General features: G+C 38.8%; 1 protein-coding gene across 4 annotated transcripts; it reads right to left on the reverse strand.

The window, feature by feature from the left end:
• Positions 1 to 1,977: 1,977 nt before the first annotated feature.
• plpp5 (phospholipid phosphatase 5) lies at positions 1,978 to 24,237 on the reverse strand. 4 transcript variants are annotated; one of them, XM_062024229.1, is made up of 8 exons: positions 22,828 to 22,997; positions 15,216 to 15,334; positions 15,020 to 15,128; positions 14,829 to 14,919; positions 14,688 to 14,751; positions 14,493 to 14,617; positions 7,073 to 7,243; positions 1,978 to 4,773 (listed from the first exon to the last, which is right to left on the reverse strand). In XM_062024229.1, exons 2-8 carry the CDS (start codon positions 15,284 to 15,286, stop codon positions 4,604 to 4,606), a joined length of 801 nt encoding a protein of 266 aa, XP_061880213.1. In that variant the 5' UTR covers positions 15,287 to 15,334; positions 22,828 to 22,997; the 3' UTR covers positions 1,978 to 4,603. The 4 variants fall into 4 exon arrangements, with proteins under 4 accessions (XP_061880213.1, XP_061880212.1, XP_061880211.1 ...); XM_062024228.1 differs by lacking the exon at positions 22,828 to 22,997 and adding an exon at positions 24,084 to 24,237 and having other exon boundaries at positions 1,979 to 4,773; XM_062024227.1 differs by lacking the exon at positions 22,828 to 22,997 and adding an exon at positions 24,084 to 24,237 and having other exon boundaries at positions 1,979 to 4,773; positions 15,216 to 15,337.
• Positions 24,238 to 27,117: the final 2,880 nt, after the last annotated feature.

Genomic DNA, 27,117 nt, shown 5'->3' on the forward strand with positions numbered 1-27,117 from the left:
CACCATGCCTGACAGTAGGAATGGTGTTCCTGGGGTTAAAGGCCTTGCCTTTTCTCATCCAAACATATTGCTGGGTATTGTGGCCAAACAGCTCAATTTTTGTTTCATCCGACATCACATGGACAAAGATAAGACCTTCTGGAGGAAAGTTCTGTGGTTAGATGAAACAAAAATGGATAAATACCCAGCAATAAGTTGCTGGGTATTGATAAATTTGACCCTGCAGATTTGGTCACATTTTCAGTAGACCCATAATAAATTCATAAAAGAACCAAACTTCATGACGTTTTTTTGTAACCAACAAGTATGTGCTCCAATCACTCTATCACAAAAAATAAGAGTTGTAGAAATGATTGGAAACTCAAGACAGCCATGACATTATGTTCTTTACAAGTCTATGTAAACTTTTGACCACAACTGTATATAGTTTTATACGGTTGGTCCCCTACTTCCTATAAAACATAATTTCTGGTGCAAATTTTGTAGAGCTTTCTACTCACCCCAAACTTGTTTTACTCTCTTACCATATGTAAAAAAATCAATTATGTTTGCCTTTAAACATGGTTTAAATTAAATAGGTTCCTTTATTTTTTATTATTCAAGCTGTTTCATAGAGGAGGCGCCCCTTAAGATCCCTGGTCTAATGTTGTGGCATAATATACAAAAGATCGGTAGGTTGTGAGTTCAAACCCCGGCCGAGTCATACCAAAGACTATAGAAATGAGACCCATTACCTCCCTGCTTGGCACTTAGCATCAAGGGTTGGAAGTGGGGGTTAAATCACCAAAAATGATTCCTGGGCGCAGTTCCTCTCACCTCCCAGGGGGTGATCAAGGGTGATGGGTGAAATGCAGATAATTATTTCACCATACCTAGTGTGTGTGTGACAATCATTGATACTTTAACTTTTTTTTAACTTAAAACCCAAAACCAGTGAAGTTGGCACGTTGTGTAAATTGTAAATAAAAACAGAATACATCCATCCATCCATTTTCTACCGCTTATTCCCTTTGGGGTTGCGGGGGGCGCTAGAGCCTATCTCAGCTACAATGATTTGCAAATCCTTTTCAACCTATATTCAATTGAATAGACTGCAAAGACAAGATTCTTAACGTTCGAACTGGAAAACTTTGTTATTTTTTGCAAATATTAGCTCATTTGGAATTTGATGCCTGCAACGTGTTTCAAAAAAATTGGCACAAGTGGCAAAAAGACTGAGAAAGTTGAGGAATGCTCATCAAACACTTAATTGGAACATCCCACAAGTGAACAGGCTAATTGGGAACAGGTGGGTGCCATGATTGGGTATAAAGGCAGTTTCCATGAAAGGCTCAGTCATTCACAAACAAGGATTTGGCGAGGGTCACCACTTTGTGAACAAACGCGTGAGCAATTTGTCGAACAGTTTAAAAACAACATTTGTCAACGAGCTATTGCAAGAAATTTAGGGACATCACCATCTACGGTCCGTAATGTCATCAAAAGGTTCAGAGAATCTGGAGAAATCACTGCACGTAACATTGAATTTCCGAGACCTTCGATCCCTCCGGTTGTACTGCATCAAAAACCGACATCAGTGTGTAAAGGATATCACCACATGGGCTCAGGAACACTTCAGAAAACCACTGTCAGTAACTACAGTTTGTCGCTACATCTGTAAGAGCGAGTTAAAATTATACTATGCAAAGCGAAAGCCATTTATCAACAACACCCAGATACGCCACCGGCTTCGCTGGGCCCGAGCTCATCTAAGACGGACTGATGCAAAGTGGAAAAGTGGTCTGACGAGTCCAAATTTCAAATTGTTTTTGGAAACTGTGGACGGTGTGTCCTCCGGAACAAAGAGGAAAAGAACCATCCGGATTGTTATAGGCGCAAAGTTGAAAAGCCAGCATCTGTGATGGTATGGGGGTGTATTAGTGCCCAAGGCATGGGTAACTTACACATCTGTGAAGGCACCATTAATGCTGAAAGATACATACAGGTTTTGGAGCAACATATGTTGCCATCCAAGCATTGTTATCATGGACGCCCCTGCTTATTTCAGCAAGACAATGCCAAGCCACGTGTTACAACAGCGTGGCTTCATAGTAAAAGAGTGCAGGTACTAGACTGGCCTGTCTGTAGTCCAGACTTGTCTTCCATTGAAAATGTGTGGCGCAAAATGAAGCCTAAAATATGACAACGGAGACCCCGGACTGTTGAACAACTTAAGCTGTACATCAAGCAAGAATGGGAAAGAATTCCACCTGAAAAGATTCAAAAATTGGTTTCCTCAGTTCCCAAACATTTACTGAGTGTTGTTAAAAGGAAAGGCCATGTAACACAGTGGTAAAAATGCCCCTGTTTCAACTTTTTTGCAATGTGTTGCTACTATTAAATTCTAAGGTAATGCTTATTTGTAAAAAAAAAAAAAAATGTTACTCAGTTCGAACATTATATATATTGTCTTTGCAGTGTATTCAATTGAATATAAGTTGAAAAGTATTTGCAAATTATTGTATTCTGTTTTTATTCACAATTTTTACAACATGCCAACTTCACTGGTTTTGGGTTTTGTACATTATGCATCATATAGCTACAGCCACAACATTAGCCACTCCTGCTCTTTCAAATGAGAATCATAATTTAACATGATATATCTTATTAAAGTAGAGAATATCATTAGATCGTGCAAGTGTACCTAATTAGGTGTACAGTGAGTGTACGCGTGTAGCAAAGACTGAGACAAGTTAAAATAAGAACAAATATAAGCAAATACCCCTAGAAACAGTATTTAGTTTGACCAAAAGACATCACAGCATATTTAAATCAGGCAAATGTGCATTAAATGCTACATGGTCATACAACCGAAACAAAAAAAAGATGTGCCTGACTAAAAAAAGCAAAATTGTACTTGACAAAACAGTATCAGGACGGACAAAATCAACATCCCATGAAACCTTTCTGAAAAATAACAGGAATGTTTTGATTTGTATAACCTCTGATCAATGAGGAAACAAATGTTACATTAGGAAACAAGCAACCATTGTATTTTCTAACAATCTAGCCCAGAAACCTGTGTGCCTAACATGATCACATTTCGAGCAAACACTGAAAATTCAAGTAAGACTCATGCAAGCTATAAATTACATACAACACTATCATCTCATTAAAAAAACTGCAAAGCTAGATCTAATGTGAAAAATCATCTTTACGGTGAAAAAAACGGTAATCTAATTTATTACCAAGAAATAATTGCATTTACCAAGAAAAAAAGTATGTACTGTATGCATGCCACATTTAGGTAATAATCATCATCTTTATCATTCACATTGACAAAACATAAGTGAAGTTGCAGAAGAAAACCTGAAAACAAATTTTTTAAAAAGGCACTAAATCCCGGCCAAGTTTTGTCATGAAAGCCGCTGTGAACCAGCTGACTAAAGTTGGGTTCACAGTGACTAGCAAAATGCTTTTACCCTGCAAACTTTGGCGGGTTTCACACAAAAACAGTTTGGTTATTTTCTTCTCAACGTTCTAATAAAATAAAACAAAGATAATAAAAAAATAAAATAAAAATACAACATAATGTATGCTCCTTCTCTTACATGAAATTGTTGAAAATCTAATTGCTGACAAATATGCACAGAATATGAACCCTGACCAGCAGGAGCACTGGGATGCTAGCACCATGGAAAATAAGTAACTCCAAATAAAGTCTGTATGTGTCACACATATCTATTTTCTTTGTGTTAACATTGTGACAATAGTCACAGCTGGACTGTTGTCTTGTTTTTTTCCTGCTGAAATCAGTTACACTGCTAACAGACTGACGCAGATATGCAAACAAAACACTGGCAAAAACATACAGTTGAGGTTATTTCTGTTGGAAAATATTTCAGGAATAGTCCAATCAAGTGAGGGTTCTATTGGAAATAAACAGGAAGATCATGATATTGAGGCAGGAATGTGAATGTGATTTCCCTATTCAACAAGAGCTGTTAGTGCTATTTATATGAGATGCATCAGTTGATTATGCCTGCTTATCTCTGCAGTTGGGCAAATATTTCCTAAGAAAACACAAGTTACACAAAAGTAACAATGACTTGTAAGTCTCCGGCAAATAATAAGTGAAAGCAGCCGAATTTTAAAAGGGAGAGCTGTTTTTCCCCGACAACATACTTATGTATTGTTTTTTTTCCAAACCAGTTTCTATGGGCACTAACATGTCCTTAATTGTCCCAGGTCCTAAGCAAAACGCCGGTGTTAGTTAGATTGGCCACCAGCAATCTATGACGTTAATGTTATTTTATCCACTGACCATTTCATAATTACACAAATATATTGACATCATGATTTAAGATTAAATATTGAGATAAAAGTGTTACACTCCATCTTTATCATATAATTACTGATATGAAATAAAATCATCCTTTGGGATCACCAACAGAGATAGTGGGCTCTCTATGGGTGGTTACCATGGTTGTTTGACCAAGTCTCCTACTCCATGTGTCCATTTAGTGAAGAAAATAACCCATGTACCACCCTTTACATTTCATTCATCCATCCATGATGGTGCAAATGATACCCAGCCTCCAGTAAAAAGGATGCAGTTTGTTGTTCACAGGGGCAGGATGTAGTTGGAGTTGGCCAGCTTGCGTTCCTGTGCAGCAGGGATACCCTCTCTGTGACTCAGGGGTCGGTGGCAGTCTGGTTCGTGAAGTGCAGGGTAGTGCTGCCTGTAGCACAGCCAGGCGAATGACAGGCCCAGCAGAGAGCCCACCAACACGTCTGCAAGCAGGAAAAGCATTCAACAGGCTCATTATTGATCAATTACATGTGGACACATAAGTAACAAGACTCTCAAAAATTGGCAATAATTGCACATCTGGTATTTTTTCGCTTTTAACACAGTTAATTGAACAAGGATATTACAAAAATGTGTCAAAGGAACAACCTATAGTTGGATAATTTGATGCATAGTAATATATACAATATATAAAATATAGCTCAAACAGTAACAATTGCACACAAAAAAAGGCAGCTAGCATTTGTATGCTGTGGTAAAGGTGAAAAAAACAAAACAATAGTGAGACTCCAACTTACTAGTAAATGTCTATTCCCATATTGCAACTACAGGTATACAATACATCATAACATCTACAAAAAGTCATAACTGCTTGGTCGTGACACGAAATTGTGTCATGAAACCATTCATGGTGAGGCAAAGACATCTGTCAAAAATAACGGATTACATAAATATTTAGTATACAGCTCTCCATAGCAACGCTGCTGTAACTTTCACTCAATGATAAATGTTTCTCTGCTTGCATCAAGCCTGGTCAGTGTCCCACCTCCGAGAGCCTGATACTCCACTGTGATTGGTAGGTTCGTTCAGCTCCACACAAAACACTGTAAAGTGCCATTCATGTAAAACATGTTGGCCACACTAACAATAACTTTCATATTAAGGTGGGGGCAGTGAGTTTGAGACACATGGTTTAATGCGTTTAAAATAGAGATGTCCGATAATATCGTCCGGCCAATATTATCGGCCGATAAATGCTTTAAAATGTAATATCGGAAATTATCGGTATCGGTTTCAAAAAGTAAAATTAATGACTTTTTAAAACGCCGCTGTACGGAGCGGTACATACCCGGTAAAACACGGACGTAGGGAGCAGTAGCGTCTCCCAGTCAGCAGCCCCTCCCCCCTCCCCTCTGCCACACACAACACAGGAGTTGATGACTGCAGCATGAAAGGTTTACTGGCGACGCTTGATGACCTCATCAAACCGCTGCGAGCGTAGCATAATAACAACAAGAGTGTGTGGTTGCCGGTGCTGTAGCCGTGGCTAACAAGCCAGCTCGCTCGGTGACTGACTAACGACACCATGTCTATGGTTTAGGATTATTTTAAAGTGTGTCTGACAGATAAAAAACTGGCAATTTGCAATGACTGCAAAAACTTGGTTATGCGAGGAGGAACCAAGACGTCTTCCTTTAATACAAGCAATTTGATCTCCCACCTCTTCAAGAATCATAAGGAGATACACGATGAATACAAGCGGAAGATGGATGAAAAGCAAACACCGAAAGCAGCTTGCAGTGAACGAAGCCCTGTCTCAACGCAGCATTTCAGAAGATCTGGCTGACTGGTAGGCCGCTTCAAGCACTCACCACGAGTTTGCAGCACATTTGTGTTACTCATACAAATACATTAGAGCAGGGCAGATTGAGCCCAGTTTATAATTTCCTGTTATACAGTATGCCAGGCAGTCTACTAAAGGAGGACTATGTTATTGTTTACTTTATTACTCTAGTATACTCTGGACTGAAGCTGTGTGCCTTCATTGTTTTTGTAGCTGTTGTTTTGAGGCATGTTTAAAAAAAATAAAAAAAATAATGCACTTTGTGAAAGTCAAAGCATAGTATTTCCCACAGTTGTAGTGGGTATCAGGATTATCTCAGGGAGAGCATGTCCCAAATTCCAAGCTGCTGTTTTGAGGCATGTTAAAAAAAATAATGTACTTTGTGACTTCAATAATCAATATGGCAGTGCCATGTTGGCACTTTTTTCCATAACTTGATTTGAAGTTGTTCTCTTATTTTGGAAAACCTTGTTAATTTGTTTAATGGATCCAGCGGGGCATCACAACAAAATTAGGCATAATAATGTGTTAATTCCACAACTGTATATATCGTTATCGGTTGATATCGGAATCGGTAATTAAGAGTTGGACAATATCGGAATATCTGCAAAAAAGCCATTATCGGACATCTCTAGTTTTAAAAGCTATATTAAATTTTTAACAATTGCCTGGTTTAATTTCTGTAATAGTGTGTTGTGACCTCCATGAGAAAATGCATATCCTAGGATGAGAGCAGCTGAGAACCCCTAACTAGATGTATAACATTTTAATTTCCCCTATGGGATTAATAAAGTATTTCTGATTCTGATTTCTGATTCTGATAACCAAGCAGAGCTATCCTTCATGACATACTGGATTTAAGTACTTTTCCCCAGAGCAGTGGAAGGACTTTTTTTCTCATTCTGTACATATCACGTGGGACCAAGCCTCTGACTGACCTTGCCAGTGGTGTTTGTAGTCGCAGGTTCTGGAGAGAGCGATCGTCAGCGCTACAATTAAAGGGGTAAGGAACGCGCAGAGCCTCCACGCTCTGCCTTGGCCTGCTGTGTTGAAGCATCGCAGCTTTCCGGCAATGAAGAAGGCAGTAAAGCCCAGCCCGGCAAAAGCAACTACAGGAAGACAACGTTAAGAACATTGAAAATTACTGCAGGACAAACACTAACATGGTTTAATATTAATAAGATGGATCTTTTTACTACATGGCCTTCTTTGTGATGTTTCTGTGCCCTAGCTACTCTTTAATTAAATGGGACCTATCATGATTTTCAACTTTTTAGACGTCTTAAATGTTATACAATGCAATTTTTAATTCTCATAGCCAGACCTGTGTCTTTATTTCCACACCTGACAGTTTTAGCTACAACTGTGGCCTTCCTCAGAAGTTGTCATGTGATGTGTCAGGTCAGTTGATTTAAAACAGTTTTTGGCGCGGTCTTCCTGCTTGTAGCCCCGTCTGCATTTAAATCAGCTGACTAGACATCACATTAACATCATGTGACAACTTCTGAGGAAGACCACAGTTGTAGCCGAAACTGTCAGGTACGGAAATAAACACACAGGTCTGGCTATCACAATAAAAAAATGCATAATTATTTGAAGACTTAAGGAACCTAATTGGACTAATGTTATACAATGTTGGATACTCTTGTTCAACAATACCAAAGCGTCAAATCATGAGGTCCATGCATTTGGATGTGAACTTGCATGCAATTTTGGATGCCTCTGCCTGCTGTGTTTTGCAGTCTTTTTTAACATTGGGCCATTTGAGTCATCACAGCGTGCCGGACGTACTTATGTGGACATTCTATAGTACATGCTCTCTGCCTGGCCTCTCCTCTCTGCTCTGCTCTCTGTGCCTGTGTCATGCTGCACGGCATGTCTCATGCCCTTCCGACTGCTCTGATGTCTACAAAAGAAAAAATATTGCTGTGTTGATTTGTTCGCGACATTCTACACAGTACTATTTTGTCAACATTGGTCATTACAAAGTTGGATTAGTCGCGAAACTCAGATGAAAAAGATTGTGCCATAGCGACTTTAGTACTTGGTTTGAGGTACCATAAGCGAAGGTAGGATAAAATACGTGTGACATGTAGTGAGATAAATGCTGATAAATACATTTTTTTGAATCAGAGACTGTGTAGGTGTACCAAATGTTGTGACTGGTGAATCTATAAATTGTTTAAAAAGTATATTTTCGACCTTGTTTGAAAAAAATAGCATTGATGTTCGTCTTTGAGATGTACATAGGTGTAACTCAAAAAACTAGAATATTGTGCAAAGGTTGGTTTATTCCAGCAATTAGATTTACAAGGCTCATAACATGCAACACTAAGTATTATGGTTTACAGCTTATGAAAACCTTAAATTAAAACAAATTGAAACTCTAAAAAACTGTAAGCCATTATCATCAAAATTATAACAGATAAAGGCTTGACATATCTCACTTTGCATGTCATGAGTTTATATCACATATTAGTTTCAGATTAGAAGTTGAATTGTTGACATGAATAAACTTAAGCACGATATTAAATTTTTTTGAATTTTACCTGTATTTGAGCATTGTACATTTTCTAAAGATACATTCTGAGACTTTTTGAGAGGATGGAGCATGGATGAGTTGTTTTGCATCTAAAGGAATGAAGTGTTTGCACAGATCTCAGAAAGAGGGTTAAACACAGTGACTGTGTAACAAACTTTAAGGGGATGGGTCAAATGCAGAGGACACATTTCACCACACCTAGTGTATGTGTGACAATCATTGGTACTTTAACTTTTAACTTTAACTTAAACCAAAGCATATTCACTGCATATTATCTAGACCACAAGGAACTTGGAAGTGTGGTAAATGTAGATTCAAATCATCATAGGTCCCATTTAAAGATAAATAGTTGCTAAAAAGGTAAAATGTACAATTGGTGCAACGTTAAACAGTTAAAGGACACATGTAGACAAAAACCCATTCACACTTACATTACCGGGGGAACATGCTTTATCAGTATCATACTTCAAATCTCGCTTCGAAAAGCGGTGCACTACAAAACATGCTCATTGTAGCCATTAATCCGGACTTCCTCATTTCATTTTATTCAAAAATGTTTATAGTTTCAAATCCATCCATCCATTTTATACCGCTTATTCCCTTCGGGGTCGCGGGGGGCGCTGGAGCCTATCTCAGCTGCATTCGGGCGGAAGGCGGGGTACACCCTGGACAAGTCGCAACCTCATCGCAGGGCCAACACAGATAGACAGACAACATTCACACTTACATTCACACACTAGGGCCACTTTAGAATGATTATTTTTTTTAATAATTTCAGGCAAAATGATGCACTTAAAATATTTTTTCTTAGAGACTAAAAAACTGTGAATAAAGGCATTGTTTGTTGGAAATTAATCAACATGTATTTCTTTTTTCCTTTCTTTAATGTTAGTAAGTAGAGATAAATGCTTTAAAATGTAATATCGGAAATTATCGGTATCGTTTTTTAAAATGTTTTATTAAATCAACATAAAAAACACAAGATACACTTACAATTAGTACACCAACCCAAAAAACCTCCCTCCCCCATTTACACTCATTCACACAAAAGGGTTGTTTCTTTCTGTTATTAATATTCTGGTTCCTACATTATATATCAATATATAACAATACAGTCTGCAAGGGATACAGTCCGTAAGCACACATGATTGTGCGTGCTGCTGGTCCACTAATAGTACTAACCTTTAACAGTTAATTTTACTCCATCCATCCATCCATCCATCCATCTTCTTCCGCTTATCCGAGGTCGGGTCGCGGGGGCAGCAGCCTAAGCAGGGAAGCCCCGACTTCCCTCTCCCCAGCCACTACGTCCAGCTCTTCCCGGGGGATCCCGAGGCGTTCCCAGGCCAGCCGGGAGACATAGTCTTCCCAACGTGTCCTGGGTCTTCCCCGTGGCCTCCTACCGGTCGGACGTGCCCTAAACACCTCCCTAGGGAGGCGTTCGGGTGGCATCCTGACCAGATGCCCAAACCACCTCATCTGGCTCCTCTCGATGTGGAGGAGCAGCGGCTTTACTTTGAGCTCCTCCCGGATGACAGAGCTTCTCACTTTATCTCTAAGGGAGAGCCCCGCGACCCGGCGGAGGAAACTCATTTCGGCCGCTTGTACCCGTGATCTTGTCCTTTCGGTCATAACCCAAGGCTCATGACCATAGGTGAGGATGGGAACGTTGATCGATCGGTAAATTGAGAGCTTTGCCTTACGACTCAGCTCCTTCTTCACCACAACGGATCGATACAGCGTCTGCATTACTGAAGGTGGAGGAGTTCAAGTACCTCGGAGTCTTAATTTTACTCATTTTCATTAATTACTAGTTTCTATGTAACTGTTTTTATATTGTTTTACTTTCTTTTTTATTCAAGAAAATGTTTTTAATTTATTTATCTTATTTTATAATTTTTTTTTTAAAAGGACCTTATCTTCACCATACCTGGTTGTCCAAATTAGGCATAATAATGTGTTAATTCCACGACTGTATATATCAGTATCGGTTGATATCGGTATCGGTTGATATCAGTATCAGTAATTAAGAGTTGGACAATATCGGAATATCGGATATCGGCAAAAAGCCATTATCGGACATCCCTATTAGTAAGGATATAATGTTATGCATAGGTGTACACATAACAATTTTATAGACAAATGACAGAAAATAATTGAGAAGCACCTAATTAATCTAAAATGCAGACTAAAAAACTGAATAAAGTCAGTGTTTGTTGGAAGTTAATCTACATTTCTTTCTTTTTTCTTTTCTTCAATGTTAGTAAGGATACAATGTTATGCAGAGGTGTACGCATAACAATATTATAGACAAATGATACAGAAAATAATTCAGAAGCACCGAAAAAAATCTAACATGCATATTGTTGGAATGTGGGACTAAACCAGAGTTCACCATCACCACACAACAAGCAAATGCCACAATCAAGTCCAACCTGATTGGCGGGCTGTGACGCAGAGGTCAGAAGTACCCAAATGTGTTGCCATGTATAGTATTTACTATTGCTGCCCAAAGTTCATACTCATGTAGTTTTTTTGCATGCATTTTTGGAGTGTGTACAGTACATGCGAGTCACTTAAAAATACATGGAAATAAATAATGTGATAAAGGGGCCATTACACCAAATCAATGCCTTTTGCATCCCAGGAAATAAAATGTTTAAATACATAATACAATCAACTCTAAAATACTTTACTATAAAGCAAAGTGTCCTGCACATTGACCCTGTCATAACATTCAATAAATACAGTTTAAAGGATCAATTTAAACTACACTGAACACTGAAAAAATAGCTTTAAAGTTAGCTTGTCTGTGTTGAACTGGAGACTGCTGAAATAAAGGAGTCGTATATTAAACAAGTTGAGTCAGTGTTGCCAACTTGACGATTTAGTCGCTAAATCTGGCGACTTTTCAATCCTCTTAGCAACTTTTTTGTAAACAGCTACTAGCAACAAATCTAGTTACCTTTTGCCGGTCTTATTTGAGATTTTTTTGTGTCTTGGAGACTCTGAGGTGCAGTTACAGCGGTTACTGTATTTAGCGCGAGCAGAGTGGAGACCCTCAAAGGGCGGGAATTCCAGCGGTTCACAAATGCACAAATCATTTGCCGTCCAGACGTTTATGGTGCATTCTATTTGTACTGGGAAGTTGGTATTTCCGAGTTCCTGGCCAGAAGTTTCGACTGGAATTTTGGATGTAGATGTTTCTTTACTGTCACACTTACATAAATCACTGATTTTGATTTGCCCACCTTGTCTGCGTGTGTCTCTGTGACACAAGTTGACCATTTAACTAGCTATCTTATCATGTCAATGAAGAGGAGACCCACACTACTCCAGACTGCAAATGAAATGCGCATGTGCAAAGCTGCCACTTTTTCCTACTTGGTTTACAGAGCGAGATGTAAATGTAGATATTTCTTCACGGTCATGTCAAGCCAATATAAATCACTGCAACGTCCCAATTCTATCGTTCATGTTAATGTGCCAGTCATTAGATTTGGATTTTTAGTAAATACCACAACCCTTCCTTCTTGTGATTAAATTTGATACTCTAACATTCAACAATCCATCCATCCATTTCCTACCGCAGGAAGGAAGGGTACACCATGGACAATTCACCACCCCATCGCGGGGCCAAAACAGATAGACTACCATTCACTCACACTCACATTCAGAATGCAGAACTAAATTGATTTATAGATGAACAACCAAGAATCAAAAGAAGAAAGTTAATTTACAGTTCTAATCATACTTATAATTTTTTTAAACTGTCAGTTTTGTACAACTTCCAGCGATTTCTAGCTACTTTTAGAACAGCAAATAGCTAATTTCCTTGCTGAGGAGTTGGCAACACTGAGCTGATCTTCCTCACTAACATGACATTGTGTCACAGTTAAGGACTACACACCAACAGTCACCAAAGAATGGCAAAGTTTGGGCCCCTAGAGCCATTTCATTTTGCCGTATTGAGGCAGCGGACCGGACCTGACAAGACCTCTTGTGTCCAGTTTGAAAGCCACAGCCGAAGTAAGGAAACAGACAAACGTATCGATGACAGCCAAGTTATCGAGTTTATTTTTATTTACCATTCAATTGATTGACTTACTACTCTCAGTCCAGTCCTACAATTGTTACATTTTTTAATGCCTCTGGACATCAAATTTATACTTTTTAAATGCCATTCAAGGCCTTAATTTTGGCAAAATCTATTTAATGACTTTTAGTGCTTTTTAAAGGCCTACTGAAACCCACTACTACCGACCACGCAGTCTGATAGTTTATATATCAATGATGAAATCTTAACATTGCAACACATGCCAATACGGCCGGGTTAACTTATAAAGTGCAATTTTAAATTTCCCGCTAAACTTCCGGTTGAAAACGTATATGTATGATGACGTATGCGCGTGACGTCAATCATTGAAACGGAAGTATTCGGACAACATTGAATCCAATACAAAAAAGCTCTGTTTTCATCTCAAAATTCCTCAGTATTCTGGACATCTGTGTTGGTGAATCTTTTGCAATTTGTTTAATGAACAATGAAGACTGCAAAGAAGAAAGTTGTAGGTGGGATCGGTGTATTAGCGGCTGGCTGTAGCAACAAAACCAGGAGGACTTTGACTTGGATAGCAGACGCGCTAGCCGCCGCTAGCCGCCGCTAGCCGCCGCTAGCCGCCGCTAGCCGCCGACCGCACGGATGATCGGGTGAAGTCCTTTGTCCTTCCGTCGATCGCTGGAACGCAGGTGAGCACGGGTGTTGATGAGCAGATGAGGGCTGGCTGGCGTAGGTGGATAGCTAATGTTTTTAGCATAGCTCTGTGAGGTCCGGTTGCTAAGTTAGCTTCAATGGCGTCGTTAGCAACAGCATTGTTAAGCTTCGCCAAGCTGGAAAGCATTAACCGTGTATTTACAGGTCCATGGTTTAATAGTATTGTTGATCTTCTGTCTATCCTTCCAGTCAGGGGCTTATTTCGTCAGTTTCTATATGCAGTTAAGCACGATGCTATCACGTTAGCTCCGTAGCTAAAGTGTTTCGCTGATGTATTGTCGTGGAGATAAAAGTCACTGTGAATGTCCATTTCGCGTTCTCGACTCTCATTTTCAAGAGGATATAGTATCCGAGGTGGTTTAAAATACAAATCCGTGATCCACAATAGAAAAAGGAGAGAGTGTGGAATCCAATGAGCCAGCTTGTACCCAAGTTACGGTCAGAGCAAAAAAAGATACGCCCTGCACTGCACTCTAGTCCTTCACTCTAACGTTACTCATCCACGAATCTTTCATCCTCGCTCAAATTAATGGGGTAATCGTCGCTTTCTCGGTCCGAACCGCTCTCGCTGCATTGAAAACAATGGGGAAATGTGAGGAGCCTTTCAACTGTTGACGTCACGCTACTTCCGGTACAGGCAAGGCTTTTTTTTATCAGCGACCAAAAGTTGCGAACTTTATCGTCGTTGTTCTATACTAAATCCTTTCAGCAAAAATATGGCAATATCGCGAAATGATCACGTATGACACAGAATGGATCTGCTATCCCCGTTTAAATAAAAAAAATTCATTTCAGTAGGCCTTTAATGTCCTGTGAAAACCTTGAAGAGTCACTCCTGTTACTTTCAGTTGTCTTATTTAAATGGGTACAAAGTTGCCTGAGATGAGAAAATACACAATTTTAGTTGTTTAAAATGTGTACTTTCAGATTTAGAGTTGAAAAAAGACCAATTTACTTTTGGGGGCGTTAAAATAAGCAAAGTGCCCGTAGACACTAGATAAGAATTTGACACCTGCAGTGTAAATCAAGATTATGATCTCACATGATGAGTGGCCACTGGGAAAGCTCTTTCTGCCCTCCATGACCACGTCTGGGTTGCCCGTGCAGCGCAGCTCCAGGTTCATCTGCCCGTCTGGGAAACATCGGTAGAAGAAGTCCGGCCTGGGCCTAATACAGAGATATTTGTTAGTTTTAGGTTTTGCCTTAAAGTAACATTATCTCACAATTGCACATGTACCTGCCAACAGCTAGTTTGATGACATTAGTGAAGACGCCGTTGAGCACCAGAGTCAAAGTCACGCCTGGATGACAGAAGGAAGGAATGAGGGGGGTAAAAAGATCAGCTAAAGTATCGAAACGAGGGAGGTGTTTATCTTACCCAGTAATGCTTCTTTTGCGTCCCCTCGCTCTGACTTTGTCATGAAGGTAAAAACCAGGATGACAATCAGCGGCGTAAAGACAGCGATGCTCTGATGCCGCAAAGCAGAGGCAGATAATTCAGTAAGAGTTAATTATACAACACTTTTGAAGTCATACAGTATTAAAATAACTGGCAACTGCATCACTTACAAACATGAGTGATGTGGGGACGTGATCCTGCTGCGCCCTGTGAAATTTATACAACCACATCTCCTCTGGTTGGATCTCACGATAGAAAGGGGGAAGCTGCTCCGTCACTCTGCGTGAGTGAGACACAACCGTTTTGCTTAAACCATCATCTTGAATAATAAATTCCAAAAGGGATGCAAATGGAGAATGCACTTACAGGAAAACCACAAAGAGCACCAAGCGGACGGAGATCTCTGACAAGAAACCCCGAAGGAGCCTCCGCTTCATTTTGTCTTTCGAGAGTGGATTTCAGGATACACAACACATCACCTCTATCTGCTTTTCATGGAGAAGATACAGGTATACAGTTTAAATATGTATAGCTAACAAAAATTAAGTGTGTAAATGTCCCATATATTAGTTCATTTTTTAAAAGATTTTAAATAAGCCTCAGATTGTGTGGCTCCAAGAAATGCTGTTGTGCTCAGTAAAAACCCGTTTTTTCTGGAGGGCCACATTGCAGTTATGGCTGCCCTCAGAGGGCTGCTTGTAACAGTGAGTAATAATTGAATATAAATTTATAAGGATTTACCTCAGGATATTATTAAACAACTGTTTATTCCAGTTATTCTCAAACTGTGGTACGTCTACCACTAAACAAAGAATCACTTGAGTAAAAATACAGTGCTTTATTTTCCTATCTCCCAACACAGTGTTTCTGTTCAAACTGTGTAATGTTATAGTGGACACAAATAAGAAATATACTTGTTAAATAAAACCTGCCTCGTTTTTAATGAATACTTAGGCCTACTACGCTACTGTTTTTTAATGTTGGTCATTATGGTGGTATTTGGAGAGACACATTTTTTCTGAGGTGGGAAAAAACCGAGGAGACCAATTTTTGAAGCTTTTCAGGTGGAATTCCTTCCCATTCTTGCTCGATGTACAGCTTAAGTTGTTCAACAGTCTCTGTTGTGGTATTTTAGGCTTCATAATGCGCCACACATTTTCAATGGGAGACAGGTCTGGGCTAGAGGCAGGCCAGTCTAGTACTATGAAGTCACGCTGTTGTAACACGTGGCTTGGCATTGTCTTGCTGAAATAAGCAGGGGCGTCCATTATAACGTTGCTTGGATGGCAACATATGTTGCTCCAAAACCTGTATGTACCTTTCAGCATTAATGGTGCCTTCACGGATGTGAAAGTTACCCATGCCTTGCGCACTAATACCCCCGCATACCATCACAGATGTTGTCTTTTGAACTTGGCGCCTAGAACAGTCCGGATGGTTATTTTCCTCTTTGGCTCGAGGGCACGACGTCCACAGTTTCCAAAAACAATTTGAAATGTGGACTCGTCAGACCACAGAACACTTTTACACTTTGCATCAGTCCATCTTAGATGAGCTCGGGCCCAGCGAAGCCGGTAGCGTTTCTGGGTGTTGTTGATAAATGGCTTTCGCTTGGTATAGTAGAGTTTTAACTTGCACTTACAGATGTAGCGACGCACTGTAGTTACTGACAGTGGTTTCCTGAAGTGTTCCTGAGCCCAGGTGGTGATATCCTTTACACACTGATGTCGGTTTTTGATGCAGTACCGCCTGAGGGATCGAAGGTCACGGGCCTGCCACTTACGTGCAGTGATTTCTCCAGATTCTCTGAACCTTTTGATTATGTTACGGACCGTAGATGGTGAAATCCCTAAATTGCTTGCAATAGCTCGTTGAGAAATGTTGTTCTTAAACTGTTCGAAAATTTGCTCACACTTTTGTTCACAAAGTGGTGACCCTCGCCCCATCCTTGTTTGTGAATGACTGAACATTTCATGGAAGCTGCTTTTATACTCAATCATGGCACCCACCTGTTCGGAATAAGCCTGTTCACCTGTGGGAAAGAGTTTGATGAGCATTCCTCGACTTTCTCAGTCTTTTTTGCCATTTGTGCCAGCTTTTTTGAAACATGTTGCAGGCATCAAATTCCAAATAAGCTAATATTTGCAAAAAATAACATTTCTCAGTTCGAACATTAAACATCTTTAATTATTAAATATCAAATCATTGTAATCTGTTTTTATTAATTTTTTTACACAACGTGCCAACTTCCCTGGTTTTGTATTTTGTACATACACACACACACACACACACACACATATACATACACATATATATATATACACACACACATTATATATATATGCATATTATATAATGTGTATGTGTGGGAAAAAAATCACAAGACTATTTCATCTCTGGATAATCTAATTAAGACATATATATATATATATATATATATATATATATATATATATATATATATATATATATATAATGTGTGTGTGTGTATATATATATATATATATATATATATATATATATATATATATATATATATATATATATATATATATAATGTGTGTGTGTGTATATATATATATATATATATATATATATATATATATATATATATATATATATATATATATATTAGGGCTGCAACAACTAATCGATTAAATCGATTAAAATCAATTACCAAAATAGTTGGCGATTAATTTAGTCATCGATTCGTTGGAACAATGCTATGCGCATGCGCGGAGGCTTTTTTTTTTTTTTTTGTTTTTTTTGTTTTGTTTTTTTTTGTTTTAAAAACCTTTATTTATAAACTGCAACATTTACAAACAGCTGAGAAACAATAATCAAAATAAGTACAAAAACAGTACAAAACAGCGCCAGGGCGGCGGTGAGGCTACGTCTCATGAGGTGGCGTAAGCTAGCCAATGATGTGTCATGTGCAGCTCACGTGACGACGGCGTCTCCTTTGCTGGAAAAATTTGAAAAATGGCGCAGGAAAACACTCCCGATAGTTTAGCGGAGAAACATCTTGAGGTTATTGCTTCAATGGAGAAAAGTGTACGACCTAAGTCGTCAAAAGTGTGGGAACACTTCACTTTAAAGACTTCAAAGAAGACCGTTTCCTGCAAAATGGCACGGAAGTACAACATTGCTTCAGGAGCACCTGAAGAAGAAACATGTTGGAGCCATGGATGAAGGGAGGAACTCACAGTATGTAACTTTTTAAGTCCATAGTGGCAACAAGCATTCATGAGTTCAGCTTTTTTGTGAGTAACTTTAAAGTTATGCCTTTGTTGCAACGCGGGGCTGATAATGTGTCTCCGGCACATTTGACTCCGTTTTAAAAGAGGAAACGCACGGTTACCAATTTCGAAATAAACGTAACGGACAGAAATATCTCAGGTTGGTTTCATAATGGATCAAAGTAGCCGGGCCGATAAAGCTATATAAATATATTTAGATTTGAGTGACGCTTTAGTATAACTAAACGTTATGAAAGTGCTGGAATATTTCATGCTATTATTCAGAGGCAGCCTGAAATGAATCCTTTATTATTCACAACAGAAACGTGTACAATATATATATATATTAGGGGTGTAACGGTACACAAAAATTTCGGTTCGGTACGTACCTCGGGTTAGAGGTCACGGTTTGGTTCATTTTCGGTACAGTAAGAAAACAAAAAAATAAAAATGTTTTGGTTATTTATTTACCAAATTTGTAAACAATGGCATAACATACATATACACACAGGCTCCATTGTCAGGGTTAATGTGGTTAACATATATCAAATAAAAACTAAATAAGATAAGGCTCAGAATGGTTTCTTAACAAAACTTTTCTACATATAAAGTGCTTTTTTTGATTGATTGATTGATTGATTGATTGATTGAGACTTTTATTAGTAGATTGCACAGTACAGTACATATTCCGTACAATTGACCACTAAATGGTAACACCCGAATAAGTTTTTCAACTTGTTTAAGTCGGGGTCCACATTAATCAAGAGCTGGACGAAGTGGCTGGGGAGAGGGAAGTCTGGGCTTCCCTGCTTAGGCTGCTGCCCCCGCGACCCGACCTCGGATAAGCGGAAGAAGATGGATGGATGGAAGTTGTTGCTCAGATTAAAGAAAATTACAAAACTTTTCTTCTACATATAAAAAGTGCAACATTAAACAGTTTCAAGTCAACTCAGCCTCAGATTAACTTTTCTTTTCCCCCCCAGCCTGGCTAACTTGGCAGTAAGAGGTGGGAGCTGTTTGCTCGACTTTATCTTTGTTGAAGCGATGTTCACTTGGGGGTGGTGACGCTTCAAATGGGTTAGCATGTTTGACGTGTTGGCAGAAGCATGCCTTACCGCTGCTGAACAATGTCGGCAAACCTCCGTCCTCCGCACCACGCAGCCGAAGTGTTCCCAAACGGGAGATCTTAACGAGGCAGGAGGGTCTTCCAGCTCTTCTCGGGGTCACGATTCGATTCAAAATCGATTTTTTTTCCATTCAACACGATCCTCGATTCAAAAACGATTCTCTATTCATTCAATACATGCAAGCAGAGTAGTAGATTTTTGTAAGAAGCTTTTATAATTGTAAAGGACAATGTTTTATCAACTGATTGCAATAATGTAAATTTGTTTTAACTATTAAATGAACCAAAAATATGACTTATTTCATCTTTGTGAAAATATTGGACACAGTGTGTTGTCAAGCTTATGAGATGCGATGCAAGCGTAAGCCACTGTGACACTATTGTTCTTTCTTTTTTTTTTATTATAAATGTCTAATGATAATGTTAATGAGGGATTTTTAATCACTGCTATGTTGAAATTGTAACTAATATTGATACTGTTGTTGATAATACTCATTTTTGTTTCACTACTTTTGGTTTGTTCTGTGTCGTGTTTGTGTCTCCTCAATTACTCTGTTTATTGCAGTTCTGAGTGTTGCTGGGTCGGGTTTGGTTTTGGAATTGGATTGCATTGTTATGGTATTGCTGTGTATTGTTTTGTTGGATTGATTAATTAAAAAGTAAAATTAAAAAAAAATAATTAAAAAATAATAGATTTTTAAAAAATGATAATCGATTCTGAATCGCACAACATGATAATCGCGATTCGAATTCGAATCGATTTTTTCCCACACCCCTAATATATATACATATACAGTGTGTGTATATATATATATACAGTATATATATACCCCCCCCCCCCACACACACACACACACACATATATATACACACAAATATATACATAGATATATACACACATATATACAAATATATATACACATGTATATATATGTAGACACACACACACACACACACACACGCATATCAATCTGGGTTGGCCATGCGATTAGGTGGCGACTTGTCCAGGGTGTACCCCGCCTTCCGTCCGAATGTAGCTGGGATTGGCTCCAGCCACCCCCGCGACCCAGAGAGGGACAAGTGATAGAGAATGGATGGATGGATGTGTGTGTGTGTGTGTGTGTGTGTGTGTGTGTGTGTGTGTGTGTGTGTGTGTGTGTGTGTGTGTGTATATATATATATGTATATATATATATATATATATATATATATATATATATATATATATATATATATATATATATATATATATATATATATATATATATATATATATATATATATATATATATATATCAGTGGCGTGCGGTGAGGTTAATGTCTGGTGAGGCACGACTGCATCATCACAGTCAAATTTAAAAACATATGAACCTGCAGTGCAGGTGTACCTAATGTTGTGTCCCTGCGGTCGTTCGCGGCTCCTGCAGCGCGAGCATTGTTGCTTTTGCACTTTTTGGCTTCTTGTTAAATGACTTTTTTTGGGTGGATTCGGTCTTGCACGTGGAGGGTTTGGGTGTGAGCTTTGGTTGGTGTGGCCGAGGCACTCCCGTCGGGCGGTGCATTCTGCGGCGGAGGTGCTTGGCACCAGGAGGCCGGGTTATGAAACGAGCCTCACACAGTGTGTCTCCGCAGCAGATTTATGATCGCTCAGCACTAAAAATACGTTACACACATACAGTTGTTGACAAAATACACTGTACATTATATACCTCAGCTAACTAAACTATGGAAATGTATAATATAATTCATATAGCAATACGGTCTCACTGCACAGCAGGCCAGCAGTTAGCCGAGTCGCAATCCATGGTGAGGCACAAGTGCCTCAACTGGCTGCTGATCACCGCACCGTCTCTTCTCAGTATTTGAACGGCAAATGTGAAAATAAAAATAAAAATGATCTAAAACTGGTGGAGTTAAATGGAAAATAACTTTAGTATAATCACTGGATACATATAACAATTTAATTAATTTTTTTTTTCTTTCCATGATGGCAGGTGAGGCCGTGCCTCCCCTGCCTCTAGTGACGGCACGCCACTGATATATATATATATATATATATATCAGTGGCGTGCCGTCATTGGAGGCACGCCACTATATATATATATATATATATATATATATATATATCAGTGGCGTGCCGTCACTAGAGGCAGGGGAGGCACGGCCTCACCTGCCATCATGGAAAGAAAAAAAAAATTAATTAAATTGTTATATGTATCCAGTGATTATACTAAAGTTATTTTCCATTTAACTCCACCAGTTTTATATATATATATATATATATATATATATATATATATATATATATATATATATATATATATATATACACACTACCGTTCAAAAGTTTGGGGTCACCCAAACAATTTTGTGGAATAGCCTTCATTTCTAAGAACAAAAATAGACTGTCGAGTTTCAGATGAATGTTCTCTTTTTCTGGCCATTTTGAGCGTTTAATTGACCCAACAAATGTGATGCTCCAGAAACTCAATCTGCTCAAAGGAAGGTCAGTTTTGTAGCTTCTGTAACAAGCTAAACTGTTTTCAGATGTGTGAACATGATTGCACAAGGGTTTTCTAATAATCAATTAGCCTTCTGAGCCAATGAGCAAACACATTGTACCATTAGAACACTGGAGTGATAGTTGCTGGAAATGGGCCTCTATACACCTATGTAGATATTGCACCAAAAAACAGACATTTGCAGCTAGAATAGTCATTTACCACATCAGCAATGTATAGAGTGTATTTCTTTAAAGTTAAGACTAGTTTAAAGTTATCTTCATTGAAAAGTACAGTGCTTTTCCTTAAAAAATAAGGACATTTCAATGTGACCCCAAACTTTTGAACGGTAGTGTGTATATATATATATATATATATATATATATATATATATATATATATATATATATATATATATATATATATATATATATATATATATAAATGCACATTCACATGTACACATTAATACACTTTAACATACAAATATAGATATACACACACACATATATAGATACACACATACATACATACAAATATATATGTACACCTTAACGTACATCCACACACACGCACGCTAAGCCAAAAAAATTTGAACTCAATGTGGTTCCCGGGTCAAAAGGTCCCCAGGGACACGTAATACATGTGTGATATCTTTTTAAAAACACATTCGCTTAATAGGGGGCGTTTAATTGAAATCTCCCAATGGCTACCAACATGAGTATAACATGCGTATGAATATACAGAATATTAGCTTAGACAAATAAAAAAAGCGAAAGTATTCAACATATATTCACTGGGAGCAGTCAGCATTAAAGCGACACATTACAGTATTGTTTTGTAAGCTATCTGTGACAATAGATGTGTCGAATTGCATATGTGCCCTCCTCTTCACTGCCATTACTGCTCGAATCAACGAGTTAGACTAGAAGGAGGAGATAAATGACAGCCATTGTGAGCACACATGACAACAATATGTTAGCATCGCCTGCCTGACTGTGGACACAAGATGCTAACAGCCGAAGCTTAGTTAGCTAGCACATCTGTCAAACAAGACACCTGACACGTTGTCCCCAAAAACAATAAAAAAATAAAAATAAATAAAGACTCACCTTAATAATGCCGTTCTTTTATCTCTCTAGCCTTATGTTAACACGGCTTGTTAAACAGGAATTAGTCTGCGGCATCTTCAGTAATTCAAGACTCAAGAAGACGCTCTCGTAGAGAAAACGACAAGCGCTACAATACGCAGGCAAATTACACTTCTGGTTGTTTTTCAAAACAAAAGTAATCTACTGATCGTGTTTAGACTCCTTAACGGAAAATGTATGGTGTGGTGTCAGTCAAGTTCTTATAGAACTAATACACGCAGTGCAGTCGTGTATTTTACGTTTATTGTAGCAGTGCTGTGTTGGCACTATTTAACGCATTTCTTTATATATTTTGAAAAACGGAAATGGTAATTAGATAACGTTGACAGTCTTGACAAGTGGATACAAGAAGCCACGTCACGATAAGGGTACGTTATCCTGTTGAAAAGTCGTGATGCTGGCGAATATTTTAATTGTACCGTAATACTATTATCAATATACTATTTTAGTACTTTAGGTTTTTCATGTTTTATGAAAGAATAATTAAATCCCCTCTTTTTATACATATAAAACAGGCTTTGAGAGGCCCTAAACAAGATGTTGTTTGTGGCCCTAAACAAGATGTTGTTTGTGGCCCCATGTTGCTCTTTAATATTACTTATTTACTATTATTACTGTACTAGACTCCCCACCCCACCCAAAAACTAATGTCATGGCCCCACATACACAAACGTCACCACTCTACATTACATGTTATTAGCACAAAAAACTAATTATTGACTTACTTTGGTTGAAACTAGCTTTTGAAAACATATGTAAAAAAAAAAAAAATGTAATAGAATTTTTGCATGCACTGTGCAGCTCGCAATGTTTCCAAGATTTGGTATGGGAACAAGTATAACAAGGTTTTTGACTTTTTAATGGTGGGATTAATGTGATTGTAAACCAGCTCCATCCATCTATCTATCCATCCATCCATCCAGCCAGCCATCCATTTTCTACCGTTTGTCCCTCTCGGGGTTACGTGGGTATCTCCTTTTTGCATGTATACACTCCCATTCATCCATCATCGTATCCGGGGTCCTACGCACGTGTCGGGCTTCGGCTTCGACTTAGACTTAGACAAACTTTCTTGATCCACAAGGGAAATTGTTCCACACAGTAGATCAGTTTCAAAAAATGGAAAGGGTAAGGCTGGAAAGGACAATGCAGGTATAAAGCAGACTAAAAATGTACCATATTAGCAACATAAAATATAACATATATGTAATATTTACGGGCAGCACGGTGGAAGAGGGGTTAGTGCGTCTGCCTCACAATACGAAGGTCCTGAGTAGTCCTGAGTTCAATCCTGGCCTCGGGATCTTTCTGTGTGGAGTTTGCATGTTCTCCCCGTGACTGTGTGGGTTCCCTCCGGGTACTCCGGCTTCCTCCCACCTCCAAAGACATGCACCTGAAGATAGGCCCCTCCCACCTCCAAAGACATGCACCTGGGGATAGGCCCCTCCCACCTCCAAAGACATGCACCTGGGGATAGGTTGATTGGCAACACTAAATGGTCCCTAGTGTGTGAATGTGAGTGTGAATGTTGTCTGTCTATCTGTGTTGGCCCTGCAATGAGGTGGCGACTTGTCCAGGGTGTACACCGCCTTCCGCCCGATTGTAGCTGAGATAGGCTCCAGCGCCCCCCGCGACCCTGAAGGGAATAAGCGGTAGAAAATGGAGGGATGGATGGATGTAATATTTACATATTATATATACAATATATAAAATATACTGATATATTATATTATATTTATATATAATATATAAAATATAATGTATATCCCAATTACTATGTACAATATTACAGTATATGTAACAGCTGCAGCAAAAAAAAAACAGCAGCATAAAATAGAGAGTAGATCCAGCAGAAAATATACATTATAAACAAAGAGAGGTAGCTAACATAGAAAATAACTTGATAACCCTCAGAAGCACATTAGATTGTGCGCTCTATGATCAGAAAGCCCACAATATTTACATGTTTATGCCTAAGTTTCATCAATAATGTGCTTTATCAAGCGATCATCAGACATTTTTAGAGGGTCCTAAGGCTTACTAAAATATCCTTTAAAAATGTATGTTTTGTTTCATTTTAAAAAGTAGTGCCAACAAATGTAATATAAAGTCTCCAGAATGTAAGTTTTAATACGCAAACCACCTGTCATTAATCACTTCAATCAATCAATCAATCAATCAATCAAATGTGTTTTAAATACCCCTCTAGTACATCAAAGGGCTTCACAAACACACTCTGATCTAAACCAACATTCGGGCAAAGAAAAACACACAAAAAAAACAGATTGGGAATAAAAATAAACCTTCCCGGGTGACCAACTGCAATGGGTGCAGTAATTGAATTGTTAAATTAATATTGTTAACTTAAGTTAAGGCCACTCCAACAGAAAACCAGCAGATAGACATAAGGGGGAGTGTATCTTCTTCCAGGCTCATATAGTCAGCTATGCAGAGATGTCAATAGCTGTGCATGGAAGAGTGGTCCAACTAGCAGTCCATCTCAGGTCTCAATTCGGGTCAGCTAACACATTTTCCAGACCGTTACCTCTCCAGAAATTAACCATGGCCACCTGGTCCTGGTACGCTCTCTAAGCAGGAGAAGGGGGACAGAGCAGAAAAGCGGTCTAAAACTGGTCTAAAAGGGGGTCTATCTAAAAGGCTATAGTATATAAATGAGTTTTCAAGTGAGACTTGAATGCTTCTACTGAGGTAGCATCTCTAACTGTTGCTGGTAGGGCATTCCAGAGTACGTGGAAAACGCTCTGGAGCAGGGGTGTCAAACTCATCTTAGCTCAGGGGCAGCATGGAGGAAAATCTATTCCCACGTGGGCCATCATGGCATGATAACTGAAAAATACAACTATGACCACTTCAGATTTTTTTCTTTGTTTTACTTTGGCCCAAAACAGAACAAGCACATTCTAAAAATGTCCATATTACGATAATCCTCTTGACAAAACACTTCAAGTAAGTTGATAATTCTGAGAAAAAAATTGGTGAAGCTTCAAAACCACAATGAAGAACACAATGAGCTTGGACGTCATCTCAGTGTATTTCAGTGACGTGCGGTGAGGTTCATGGCTGGTGAGGCACTGACTTCATCACAGTCAGATTTACAAACATATGAACCCTAAAGAGTATCTTATTCACCATTTAATTGGCAGCAGTTAACGGGTTGTGTTTAAAAGCTCATACCAGCATTCTACCCTGCTTGGCACTCAGCATCAAGGGTTGGAATTGGGGGTTAAATCACCAAAAATTATTCCCGGGCGCGGCGCCGCTGCTGCCCACTGCTCCCCTCACCTCCCAGGGGGTAAACAAGGGGATGGGTCAAATGCAGAGGACACATTTCATTACACCTAGTGTATGTGTGACAATCATTGGTACTTTAACTTAACTTTAACTTTACACTTACAAACTGTAGCACACAAAAAAGCACATTTAATAAAAAAACGTTATTATGGTCTTACCTTTACTTATAAATGAAGTCCATGCGCCGCTGTTGTGCTGGATAATGCACCATCGTCGTAGAATGCACCCCCTGACGGGAGTGTTATATCAACTAAAGCCCACACTTAAACTTTCCACGTGCAAGATTGAATCTATTTTAAAAAGTTATTTAATAAGAAGCCAAAAAGTGCAAAAACAATAATGTTCGTGTTGGAGGAGTTGTGAATGACTGAAATATGAAATCCGTGCTGCAGTCTGCAGGTGTACCTAATGTTGTGGCCCAGCTGTCATTCACAACTCCTCCAACACGAACATTATTGTTTTTGCAATTTTTGGCTTCTTATTAAATAACTTTTTTAAATAGATTCAATCTTGCACGTGGAAAGTTTAAGTGTGGGCTTTAGTTGATATAACACTCCCGTCAGGGGGTGCATTCTACGGCGGGGGTGCATTATCCAGCACGGGATTACTGCGAGCCTCAGCCAGGGCGTCTTCGCAGCCGTTTTATGATTGCTCAGCACAAGAAATACGTTACACACATACAGTTGTTGACAAAATACACTATACATTATATACCTCAGCTAACTAAACTATGGAAATGTATAATATAATTCATATAGCAATACGGTCTCACTGCACAGCAGGCCAGCAGTTAGCCGAGTCATTGCGCAATCCATGGTGAGGCACAACTCAGTGACGTGCCTCAACTGGCTGCTGATCACAGCAAGTCTCTTCTCAGTACGGCAAATGTGAAAATTCAGCGATTTTGAATAAAAATAATCTAAAACTGATGAAGTTAAA

This window comes from Entelurus aequoreus, linkage group LG17, assembly GCF_033978785.1.
Source record: "Entelurus aequoreus isolate RoL-2023_Sb linkage group LG17, RoL_Eaeq_v1.1, whole genome shotgun sequence".
Classification (NCBI taxonomy): Eukaryota; Metazoa; Chordata; class Actinopteri; order Syngnathiformes; family Syngnathidae; genus Entelurus; species Entelurus aequoreus.